The sequence below is a fragment of the Gasterosteus aculeatus genome, chromosome 3 (genome assembly GCF_964276395.1).
Source record: "Gasterosteus aculeatus chromosome 3, fGasAcu3.hap1.1, whole genome shotgun sequence".
In the NCBI taxonomy this organism is placed as follows: domain Eukaryota; kingdom Metazoa; phylum Chordata; class Actinopteri; order Perciformes; family Gasterosteidae; genus Gasterosteus; species Gasterosteus aculeatus.
The window spans coordinates 2,534,227-2,547,341 of record NC_135690.1 but is presented as its reverse complement, the minus strand read 5'-3'; the positions used below and the strand labels follow the sequence as shown (position 1 = coordinate 2,547,341).

General features: G+C 46.0%; 1 protein-coding gene across 1 annotated transcript in view; it reads right to left on the bottom strand.

The window, feature by feature from the left end:
- Positions 1-13,115, bottom strand: part of gpc1b (glypican 1b) — a 50,396-nt gene that overhangs the window by 7,855 nt on the left and 29,426 nt on the right. Inside the window, exons 4-5 of the mRNA XM_040171053.2 lie at positions 3,840-4,067; positions 3,569-3,732 (exon numbers count right to left, since the gene is read on the bottom strand). Of these exons, the coding sequence (XP_040026987.2) occupies positions 3,569-3,732; positions 3,840-4,067 (392 nt within the window). The remainder of the gene's footprint in view (positions 1-3,568; positions 3,733-3,839; positions 4,068-13,115) is intronic.

Below are 13,115 nucleotides of genomic sequence, written 5' to 3'. Positions count from 1 at the left end.
TTTATGGCTGGAACCAACCAATTCCCCCCACAAGGATCATTTATATTGAATGTAATCAAATTTGATCCACATTGGGCAAAAGTAGTTTATCTTCAAAATAAAAGCTATTCAAAGCAATAAATCAATAAAAGTAGGTAATTATTGCCAGTTGCACAACAGCGACAGTATACAGTTAATAAGGGATAGAGAAAAGCAATAGGCACATTCCCAGGATTAATCTCAAGTCATGGGAGACATGAGTCAGATTCCATTCCTGCCTTCCTTTTCTCCCTTCCTCCCATCCTTACCCTACCCCACTCATTAGCCCAGGATGAGTCAGACGAATGCTTCTTTGGTGAGAGAGATGAGTGAGGGAAGGGAGTGTGCAGGGATGAGTGGAGCAAAACCCTGAAAACCAGGGAGATGTTTAAAAAGCTGCGAGGGCGTTGGCAGGGCAGTGAAATAACCTGAGGTGGTGTTCATGAAATACTTGTTTAAGGACAGACTGTCATTAATCTGCTTTCTGTTGCATCACCCATACAGTATCAGTGCCGGGTCGCGCACAACGGACACAAAGAGGATAGTAACACTTCCATGGTGCGAATTGTTGACAACCCTCTGTGTTTTTGGAGCTGCGGCATTGAAAACAGCAGCAAATAAGGATTATCTTCATTATCTATGAATGACTTGATTCTTTTTTCCGATAAACTCAAGGAGAGGAATAATTATACCCATCTTATTTACGCGGGAGCTCAAAGGGACGTCCTGAAGTGATTAAACCACAGCGTAGATTTGTTGCTTAATGAATCGCTTAATTGGTTGACCAAAACTGTTACAGACACATTTTCAGACAATCCACTTAGCAGTTGATCAAATAACACACATAGAGGCAGATGCACTCACATGTCTACACACACACAATCTCTGACTTGATTTAAATCCTCTATAAAAGATATATATATATATATATATATATATATATAAAGAAAAATGGACGTTGCATGTTTAAAATATTCTCTTTGATCACTGGCCCGTAGCCTCGCGTTCACAACATACCACCTGCCCGTGGCTGCAATATTGCTTACGGCTATCATGCATGAAGCCCCCCCCCACAGACCTCCCCCCTCCTCTCTTCTGTCTAATCACCAGGGACATACAGGGTGAGCCACCTCTGGCCGTTGTGTTATGGAGCGAGACCACGTAGCCTCCTTGCCTCCAGAGCGAGCCACGTGGCGCGTGGCCTGCTTCCTCCACTCCCCTTTCTCAAGGGAATAAAACAGTCTGGAAAAAAGAGTTGAGGGGGACACCAACTAGCGAGCAAAGCAAGGGAAGAATTAATACCGCGCCAGAAAGAAATACTTTTTTTCTCCTCAAATGATTCGCATGCGTCTTGGTCTTATTCTCAGCCCACTTCCAGGCTACTCTTTCATATTATGTTGCTTCTGAGTTGGTACCAAACACAAATATTTCCTCGGGAGACATTGGAGGGATTATCAGTAAAAGTAATGTTATGCCCTCCAGCTTCCCACTCAACCATTGTGATACCCCCCCTGAGCAGCGTGTGGCCAACTTTAAGTCCCTTTAAGTGCCGATTCATTGCTATAAACAGGAGCCGGTTGCCTCATTAGAGCCCAATCAATCGAAGGAGAAGTTACGGGGGAAAAGGGAGGAGAAAGCTAAGATTCTAACTACTTTACCAAGCTATTCACCCAAAAATGAGACCGAGGACAGCAGCACATATCTGGGAAATATCAAGAGAAATGAAATGAATGAGCAGGGGAAAAGGGACAAGAGAGGATCCTGGAGTTCTTCCCCTTTTCTCACTGTCTCATTTGTTCCCATCATGGCACCATCTGCATAACTACAGCGCTGAGTGTGTGCGCTGGGGAAGAGACGCAACACAGACTGACACACGGATTCTGAATTTGAAACTAAACATTTTGGTTGTCGTCTGAACTTGCTTCAGTCAAACTGTTCCAACGTGGCCCGACTTGACTCAGACAACAGTTAGCCGGTTCTGTCTCCTCGCGCAGTTAAACGGTCCTGACTCGGATATTCCCATTAACGCAGATGGACCCATTGACTCATCGCTTGATGCGGTGCGCTCTTCTCTTCCCTCCTAAGACCTCCGAAGAGTGTGCGCCCAGCCTGCGATCCCCCCCCCCCCTCCCCGTGGCCTGGTGTTAGCGCCGGGACGACATTTTGTATCTTCGTAAAAGCCGTGCTAATTGTGAACACGTGTCCCCGAGCGAGCCTTGTTTAATGGACACATCGGGCAGGAAATACGTAACAACAAGCAGCCACACAGGGAAAAAGGTTCATCACCGTTAGAAGGAAATGCTGCCACGACGAGGTGTCTGCGCGTGTTTCCGTACCATTTAAGCGCTCCGGTGTGCGAGAGTTGCTTATCGGTTTCAGAGATGAGCGCGGGACTCAAATCAGCATGATGCCCCCGCTAATTGTTATTCTTACTCCCCGGTTTTGCTGGCTTGAGCAGATGTTGAGTTGTATCTGTGTCTACTTCGGGTTGTCACTGTCACTGCAGCCTCCTGCTGCCCCACTCTAGCTGTGCTCTTGGTCCCCCCCCCCCCCCCCCCAGATTTTGCTCCCCTGTGGCTCTAGATGGGCCACTCCACTGAGACATCCTCTGGTCCTCTATGTGTAGGCGTGAGACGTTGCACCCATTTTCTGGACCGCAGAGAGAGAGAGAGAGAGACAGCCAGACTGTCTCCCATTTGATGCCGGCAAACCGTAAAGTATGAGCCACCCACAGTGCTTGTCAGAGCACATATATCAGTGTGAAAGGGTGAAGGATCATATTGATTCTTTTTTCTTTTGACGCATCCAACTGGGTGGCCTTGTGGTCGTGTAGTAGCACCTCAACCAGCATTGTTATGTGTTTTTTGTTTATTTTCTCCCTCTACGTGCTCAGGAGGCGCGACCTTGAGGCGCGAAAGATTAGTCATTTAATATTCATCTCTAACGCAGTGTTGTTTTCTCAAAGAATGACTGAGTATTTCTCGATCTTTCAGCGATGCATCAGCGCCGGCCATCTCCTTTTCAGGAGCTGACGTTGTTTCCAAGTGTCGCTCTGATCTTAACCTCACTCTTGTCTTAGCGGACAGTTTCTCCTGGGAGATATTGACCCTCCCCACACCTCACATTTTTCAGCAGGGAGCTGACATTAACTGTGGTTGCAGGGCCTGATTGGTCGGAGCCGGGGGGGGGGGGGTGCTCTATGGAGCCTAGTATGCTTCATACTATGAGCATGGACTGGTAAACACCTGCCTGTGTTTGTGTGTGTGTGTGTGTGTGTGTGTGTGTTTGGGTGATCAAATAGAGCAGGGCCTAGAGATGAATAATGTGTAATAATGGATACCCTCAACACAAGAATACTAATGAAAGCGCGGCGGGACCAGAGATTATTAGCTTTGCGGCAGATAAGACAACAGCGAAAAAGGAATTTGAGGCCATTAGACACTTTCATCCAAAGTGGAAAATGGGACTGCAATTTAAAAGGGAAGGAAACTAATCACATTTACCGAGCGGATCATATGAAAAAGGGGGAGAAAATGGGAGAGGTTCTTACCTGGGACACTTTGCGCACCACGTCCCCGCTGGTCCCCAGTCCCTGAACGAAGGAGCGCGCTGCCACGAATGTGCGTGTGACCGCCACCTTCATCAGGCGGGCCGTGTCTCCGAAGGGCCGCAGTGTGTCTATCTGCTTGGACACACACTCCAGGTAATCCTCACCTGCAACGGGTGGAATTTAAAGATGTCAGCTGTTACCTTCCTTATCTTATGTGCTGTGCATTTCTACTGGTCTCAGGCGGCAAGACCCGTGACATGAAGTGTCGTACCTATGTGATACTGCTGGTTGGCCTGGAAGAAGAGCTTCTCCAGGAGCTTGGCCCAGAATTCGTTCAGCACCTCTTCCAGGTTGACGTTGGAGCCTCGGTAGTAGTGCCTCAAATCGCTGTACAGGTCAGAGAAGACCTCGGCATTCTGGGAATATAATAAGCCATAAATTGCGAGGAAGGTCTCCTGAAGATTAATCGCAGACCGGTTCAGCAACTCCAGAAAGTAACCTGAGAACAAATACAGAAAGTTTATTAATTGAAACTTGTATCGACAATATGCAATAACATTTAGTTTCGGGGACATATCATTTTCCTCCTCGCGTTATCCTTCTCCTCCATTTGACACGTGTTGTTCAATATTGAGCCAGTCATAAAGGACGATGTGTCAGCATCTCAGAGCCATAAAGTCGTCTGTAATATTACCAGATAAGTATTTCTGCAAAAACATTGATTGTTTTTTTTACACAATTGTCCTCTGATTCTTAACGCCTTACCAGCACTCCTCGCCTCATACTGCCCGTGATCCTTAAGCTGAAGTATGTGTGAGTGTACCTCGAGGGGACGTAAGAGGATTGACAGCGCTTCGGGGTGCAGTATATACTGCTCCGAGTGAGGATTTACAGATATAGGCTGCAGACAGACAGACAGTCAGCATTGGAAAAAAAAAAAAAAAAAAAGATAAAAGAAAGTTAGTCTGCCAAACCGTGTACTAATGTTTCATCCCAATCAGGATGCAACTAGTAAAACGTGAACAAACGTTAAGGTTAAACGTTAAGGTTAACCACGCCCCTTGAGTGAACAACATGGCAGATCATGTCGGATTCTTGAGTGAACGTCTCTCCGCCATGTTGGATTTTTTGAGGGAGTTAGGGTTAGTATTCTATTCTTACAAGTTAACGTTGATTTCTCGTTACAAATGCAGTCATAACACGTTTATTTTACATCGTTAGACTTCACAAAGTGTGTATTCGGGGTGCAGGTCCCCATTCACTTTGAATAGGGTGACGTCATCAGTTGCAGTCCGTATTTATTTCGCATGTATCACTACGAATTTGTATGTTCAAGATTTTTGTATACATTTTTACGAACAGGTTTTGGAGATCAGGCTGCACCGGCGGGTGAGCTTACGTCGAGGTGCATCCTCTCACATATCGTGTTTGGTTGATGCCATCCTGCAGCCGGTGGCATCAACATTTCTTTATCTGTCTTGCGTGTAAACAATGTTTATAAATGAGGACGCTGCTCCGCCAAGTGTGTGGCTGCAACGACAACGACGACGACAACAACAACAACACTGTCCCGAACCATCCACCCATTCAGAGCCAACATTGGCTCCGCATCTCCATGCACACAATGGGTTCCAACCAGATGCATTGTGTGTGTATCCTTCTGTGCGTCGGTCCGCACATGTGGCTTTATGGCAGAGTGTGCGCCTGTGTTTACTTGGTAGGTGGTCTTATCTCTGCACGCCGCCGCCCCTCATTGTCTGCGGACGTGACGTTGTGGCCTCCGCAGTGAGCGAATCCCTCCCTAACGAAGCTCTTTTTAAGGACGCCCCCCCCCCCCGGCCGGCACACACGACTCTCCCCGATACACACAGTATCCTGCTTATTTAAATGAAATACACACCACTCGACGGTTCCCCCCCCCGGCGACGACAACGTATGGAAAACAGCAAGCAGAGTTACACAGTAGCAAAAACTCCCAACACCCACATGCGCAGGGCCTGGAGACATTCACGGCACTTGGAGTTACGTAACATTTGAATATACTAAGCTCATCTGAATGGCATTATCGAAGCACCGGCCTTGTTGGATTACACATCTCCGTTTTGGCTTCCTCGCTCCTTGATGAAGACCAGCCGGCCCGCTCACCGGTGCTGTTGTTTGCTGTTTTCATCCGAGCAAAAACGGTCCCACTGGCCTTTGACGTTTCCCTCAGTTGGGTTCGTGCCCGGAACACAATCAGTGCACGTTGTTTGCCGCCCAGAGTCACGGTGAGTTCTGTGTTTAATGCACACAATGCACATAAATCGGCACCTCCTGAAAGGGTCAGAGACACCACGTAGGAATGTCTATGATTCAAACGAATAGGCTGTGCCTGCTCTTCCTCACTGGTGTGATATAGACAATCATTATGTTTGGGATTTCATTTGAATGATATGAGGTTTTAATGTGTTATTGAATGTGTAAATCACATGTTAAAACAAAAAAGAAACCAACTATCTTTATTTCCTACGGTGGGGGACCAAGTTCAAAGCGTGTGTGTTATATATTCTTATATGTAAGAATAAAGCAGAACAAGTCAATGTTGTAAAGGCAGAAAAGGCAGAAAAGACTGTTAACACGATAAGAGAAATCCTCCTCGGTGAAGATAAATTATAGCTATAAACCTCAGAGCGCTGAGCATATGGCAACCTAATGAACGCTGGTGTGTTGCCTGTATCTGTGTGTGTGTGTGACGCGAATCATTTCTGCGATTATGCAGCTCGCTGAGATAAACGCTTCTGACACGAAGCAGCCGAACATCCAGCGTTCCGTTTAGCGGCGAGGCTTTCACATCCTTCCCTTTTCCCCCTGACCTTCTGTCACTCAAACTATGTGGAAACACAGCTCCGGGCCGGCCGCGTAGTGCCGGGAGAGCCGCATTTAATGTCTCTCACAGCGCAAGCACACACAAAAACATCCAGGAGTCTGCAGGATAAGCACACACATGTGCACAGGGACACAAACACACACACACACACACACAGGAAATACAGTGGCAGGCAGAGAGACAGACGCAGAGCTGCTGTGACTGCTGCAGCTTTGCTTTTAATCCCCATTAGAATTCACTCCTGCTGTGTACTGTCATCCAGCCTATAAAAAAATGCCTCGTGTCTGGCTTTGCAAAATGAGTTCCAGCAAGAACTACTTTTATTCAGGTGATGGAGTAAAGTTGTAAAGTTTTTTCCTATTAAACGAATTATGCACATTGCTGCTTGCTATCTTTGCGTGGTTGCGATCGCCGCGCGTGGAGGGCAGATCTCCAGGTAAATGGCATCATGCTGTCCAGTTGTCCTCCGGCCTTCAGCTCAAGTGAATAATGATCATCATTAGCGTGACACAAAGGCCCCCCTGTGGAAAGTGTGTGTGCGCCCGTGCTTTCGTGTGTCGGGACGTCCTTTCTCATTCTTCACCTGCTTGTGTCTCCATGATACAGGTGCACTTTATGTGTTTAAAATCACGACTACGCCTTAATATAAGGGATGTCGGTAAGTTATGAGGATTTAGCTACTGTATCTCGCCCAGTAAAACTCAGTTATAGTCCTTTGATCCAAATATTAAGTCATAAAGTAGGTATAATAAACTATGCTATATAGCCTCAAATATGCATTCAGTTGAAAGCTTCCTGTACATAATTTGTAGTAAATGACTACAAATCCTCTGCGTCCACTAAACTGAATTGAATAGTCACCAGAGTAGAACAAGGCTGTAATTCACTGTTGTCCTGTAACAAGTTTACTGACATTATAATCTCATCACAACATCCTTCCAGTCAGCCTGTTGTCAGACTTCCTAAAGAATCATTAAGGAAAGCCTTCAAAATGAGCAAATTGGGCTTCTGATATTGTTTCTGATGTAATACATTGGACTGGAACAAAGATTCATTGTTCTGGACATCAGTTTGGGTGCTTTCTAAGCACCTGTCTTCCATGAATATTGGAGAATATCGTTCTGTGAAAAACCTCCAGTGTTGCTGAGCTGCGTAACCACTTTGGCCGCATACTCTCATAGTTAACAGAAGTGAGTCTTTAATGTGACTGTGGATGAGGGAAATCTCTCCCTCCATCACATCGTGTCTCTTTCTCTTCTCTCGCACACTTTAGAATAAGCCAGGTCAAGCGTGCGTGTCTTAATGACTATCTTCCTGCGGTGAGTTAATGATTCCATTTATAATCACTCTAAGCTTCACATCCAGGCCACCTTGACACGTCAGAGGCTTATTTTAACTGTATTCCGTCGCCCGCATCCCGCTGCCTCGTTACCTCATCAAACACACGTATTTAAGTGTACACACAAACCTTCAGAAACCATAGAATGAACCTCCTGGTATTTCACCCTCTCTCGGTCTTATGTCAATCGATACAGAACTTTAAACCAGACAAGTCGCCTCGACCTCCACGCATCTCTCTCTCTCTCTCTCTCTCTCCATCTTCTGTCCTCCCTCTCCTCACCCCGTCCCCCCCGTGTGTCAAGTTGTGTTATTGACAAGAGACTCAAAGTAAGGCGGCGGTAGCATTGATGTTCCCCCGGCTGCCAATCACTCTTGCTGAGGGCTTGGACTGATCCCGAGTTGCTTTCTCCCACAGAGGTCTTAGCCGATGGAGGCTTGCGCTGCTCATTGCAGGATAATCCAGTTCCAGGGTTCTCATACAGAGGGCTTAGTGGGGTCGGGGCAACATTGGCCATTGTCTGCATTTGCTACTTGCAACTAACGCCAGCTGATTGAATAATCTGATATCGTACGGGCTTGGTGATTAAGTAATCACAGCCTGACAAGACATCCCTGAGTCTTTAGCTACTTAGCCCACATTACTCTCCCGAGAACCATTTAGTTTTGGTTTGAGCAGGAAATGTTTCAAAGTTCACGGGACAATGTCGGAGGAATGAAATAGACTTTGTTAAATATACAAGCCAATCCGTTTTTTTCTGCGAGAAAAGGATACTTCCCACGTTTTGGAAGAGAAGAAGATACATTTACAGTTTTGACACCAAGCACACTGCAGATTTATACCCTTAACCACAATTAATGACCATATATAGAAAACTAGCTGGGAAACTTGTCAGATTCAATGAACTTTGGCAGTGCACCAGAGAGCGACATGGGAGGATCGGATACGGAACGAGTAGAGGGTGTAAGACGGGAAAAAGCAGCAATTATCTCTCATATTTGACAGCCATAATTCTATTTGGCAATTTGGCAAGTGCTGAATGATGAAATTAGACAGTTGGTTCTCTGGCAGGGAGGAAAGAGGCCGAGAGCAAAAGATGACACGTATGCCAAGAGGAGAAGGAAAAAACTGGTGCTGTTGGTGCATGAAAAAATAAAACCACTCGTGCTCAGTGAGCACCATTAGTACCTCGGCCAAGCCTGCGCACTGCTCTAAATGTGTTATTTTAATGAAGAAACATCATGTTGAATGTCTGGTGACTGCGACTATTAGGGGATATCCAAATCCTCTCAGGGAACATTAGCTGTTTGTACGTGAATGAGTTGTGCAACATTCATGGGACTCAGGACAGTGAAGCCCGCTCACCTCATCGTGTTGCCACGTGTAAACTAAATGTCATCACGTTTTTCAGGTTGGCCGTCGCCTGCATAAAATTGTGTATTCAAATCACAATTTGGCCATGCATGAAATTTGTAACAAGAAAAGGGTTTGTCACAGAAATGTTGATATCGATTTTCATTGAATCCCTCATGGTTCAGAAATGATCAATCGCAATGTGTGTAACAGTTTTACCAACGGCGACTATAACTACTGCACAAACATCCTGTATGTTAAAGGCCACTTGATCTGCAGCTGAAGGAAAGAAAGGGAGACAAGCACAGCTCTTGTACTGCAGGCAGTCTGTACTCCAGGCCCCAGATAGCCTTCAGATCTCCACTTTTTCTACCAGAACAATTCTCCATCCGCAAGTACCAAGGATCCTCAGCCTCTCCCTTTGTTAGGTCCCTGCTCCTGCATGAGGACGTGGAATAAAACCAGCACAACAGGCACAAACAAATGCTGCTGTCCTGTCGCTTTGACAGTACAAAAGATGATATGGGAGCCATTAGACTGTTTATTTGTCAGTCTGACTCTCCATCAATAACAGCACTTATCACACACACACTGTGACCCGAGAATACTGCAAGCCCCTTAGCCAGCATTTAGATGCTATTAAAAGCTCACTCATATCAAATACGCCGACACATCACATAATGCATGTCATTTATCAACGTGCTCACTGTGGGAGCTTTTACTCCTCTTTCTCTCTCCTGACTTTCTCTTTCTGGCATGCAGCATTCAGCCCGTTTCAGTCGCTATCCATCTGGTTCTCTTTTTTTCAGCTGCTTGTTTCCTCCCAGACGACATGCCGTTCCTTACCCTCACTACCATTTGCTTCTCCTTTTCCCACCCTTTGTCATCCTACTTTCCACCGCTAGCCAGTCTGCTCGATCACAGAATTCCTCTTTAAGTCCCTCGCGCGTCTTTTTTTTTCTCTTTCATTTCATCCTTCCCGGGCATTATCGCTCCCGGTGAGTAATGTGTTTGGCATAATCAGGCCAGTGTACTCCTGGTCCACGCCGACGTGATTTGCATGAAGATAAAATGAGCAAATCAAGCACCACAATGGAGCAGATGTCCTTGTCTCTCATGACATCACCAGAGGTGACCCTGAAAGAAGGAAATTAGAGGGTGGGTGTCTGCAGGTGGGAGTGAATCAAATCTGTTACCTAATGGCGGGAATGCTGCTTGTCTTTTACCGCCAGTGTCCAGTCTAAGCCTGGGATTAGTCAGGTAAAAAGAAAAACAACCAGGCTTACGTTGGGTATAAACAGCTAAAACCAAATGTAGTTATATTTACATATACGTGACGTATTTAGCGGACATCATAAACTAAACTATTATGTGACTGTGGCGTCTGCAGCTGTCCGCGTATGAGTCCCTTCGGTAGTATAATTTTGTCTTAATGTAATCACATACAGAAGCCCGTGATTAGTCTCCTCTTTATAGCACTATAAAGGTCTTCATTTGTGATGCTGTAAAATGATCCTGCCTTACAATGACAAGTGTTCCTTATTTTTGTCCATCCTATACAGGCACTTAAGTGTAGCACACCTCACCCACATGTTGAATTATGGTCCTGTAGTCAAACCTATGGCAGTTTTAACCCAGAAATGTTAGGTTTTCATCCCGAAAATGAACAAACTGTTGCTGTACGCGTTGCCTTACAGTGTTGTCTCTCTATCAGAACTCCAGATGAGCTGTCAGACTATTCATTGCTGCTGCTGCTGCTTGCAATCAGCTGATGGCGATACAGACTTTCCCATAGATCCAAGTTTAGGGGCTTGTTTCCTAAATCGGATAGGATACAACAGAGAAAGCGTGATGTCAAACTCTTGGATTGCTCCCCTCCGTCCGTCTCCCTGGGAGGGGATGGAATTACTCTGCAGTCCAGCTGGGAAATGTTCAGAGCCTCACTTAAATGAATAAATAAGCGAGTCCTGCTCGGCCATCTAGAAACGAGTGTACCCATAAACCAGCCAGCCAATATCCCTCAAATCAGATTACGACCACTGATCTGCCTTGAAATGAAATGGGCTGGAAGACACTGGCCATTAAGCATTCGGCCCTACATGAATGTGTGTGTGTGTGTGTGGGGGGGGGGGGGGGGGGGGGGGGGGCACACCTACACCCCTGAAGAAGATCTGAATTAAGAGTTGGGGTGAACCAATCTAACTGAAACTCTCGTTGAGAATTCAGTATATTTAAGGCTCCTAATATTCGACAAATTTGCTTATTTAGGTTGGATTATTGGATTGGACACCTGATGTGGTATATACAGTAGGAGTGGGCAGGACCAGTATGGGGTGGGCTTATGGTGGCCTGTGGTGTTTTACCAGAAGAGGCGACGCATTGAGTTCCTTTCTTACCTTTGTTCGCTTGTATTGTTTTGCCAAATAAATAATGAGAAACACTGAATCTTGAATGGAAATGCCTGCGTAAACCACGATCGTCAATAACCCTTTAAATAATTGGACAAATGACCAGTTAAAATGCACTATGAATCGGGGGGGGGGGGGGGGGGGGTTCAACATCAAAGGCCAAAGGAAATCAAATAGAAAACCTCTGTCACAATATCACCTTTTTTTCCCAATGGAGGCACAGACACAAGCCAGGTGTCCGATGACCACAGGAGCTGGCAGCTTTATGTAGAACCCACACACTGTACAATCCAAATATGAAGAGTAAAAGGGAAGTTTGTGAGTAGTATTGTCTTTACTATTGGTCTTGGTATTAGATCATAAAATATCCCGTTTTACAGGGTAAGACTTTGAGCTTTTGTACGTAGCTATATGTGGCAGCAGCACAAGAGAACACACATACAAACACACACTGTGTCAGTGAATCAGATGCTACTGATGGAACCATTAGGCCAAACGCCACCTGCCAGGTTTAAGGCTTCCGTCTGTCTAACACACCTGGTTGCTATCTAACCCGCAGCTCCCTTTGGTGCCATCACTCTCATTATCCTCTCTGACCTTTTCCCTCTCACTTTCATCTGTAACCTCCTGTCTCTCCTCCTCCGTCCATCCCGTCCCGTCTGTCTCTAGCCTAACACTCTTCATCCCCACCAGTTTTTCTCTTATCTCTCCCCTTGCTCTGACAACGTGTCTCCTTTTTAATTTTTTTTTATCCTTGCATCCGTCTCAATGTCTTTTCATCCCCTCATCCCACCTCCATTTATCCTCCTTTGCATTTACTTTTTTTCAACATGTGACGTGAAATGCTTGTTGCATCTCTCCACAGTATGAACGGCGGTGAGGAGGATGGGAAACCACGCATGCTGTCACTGTGCACCCATCACACTTTGACGGTGACACAGACTAGATCACAAGCTGACAAACACGTGCGTATAAACACCCATTTGCATGCTCACATGTATACAATGTAGGCTACACACTCGCAGGCCCGGATCCAGCTGTATGCGAGCATGCCGGTCCTCTAATCTGTGGCTCGGTTGGGGCTTCTTCCAAAGTCCCTTGACCTAAAAAGTCCTAGTCTGCCTGGAACAGTAACACCCTACACTTAGCCACATGGCGCTAGCTAGCCCACACCCTGCTAAACACTGCCAGATGTGCAGGGACTGGCGGCACGGTGCAATGTCTCCGAGTCATCTAATTTACAACTATTTCAAACCATAACAACTTCAGTGAATATTCTCATAAGATCCAACAACCAAGCTACTTCTGAAAAGGTTAAGTCTGAATTTGTTTTAGAAAGCCCGAGTGCGTCGTCTTTGACCTTTTCCCTTTTGCCATCAGACAAGCGGGTGCCTTTTGTAAGAATGGGTGGGTCCTCACAAACTCGCGTGGCAGCAAATGTAAGATATTATGGTCCAATTAACCCCCCGTCTATCATTCAGCTCATGCCTTCTGAGGACACGGTCAGCGGCAGATGGTTTTCACCACACACATATATTTCTCCCTTCCCTCTGTCTGCTGTGCAAATCCCCATCTGATGGT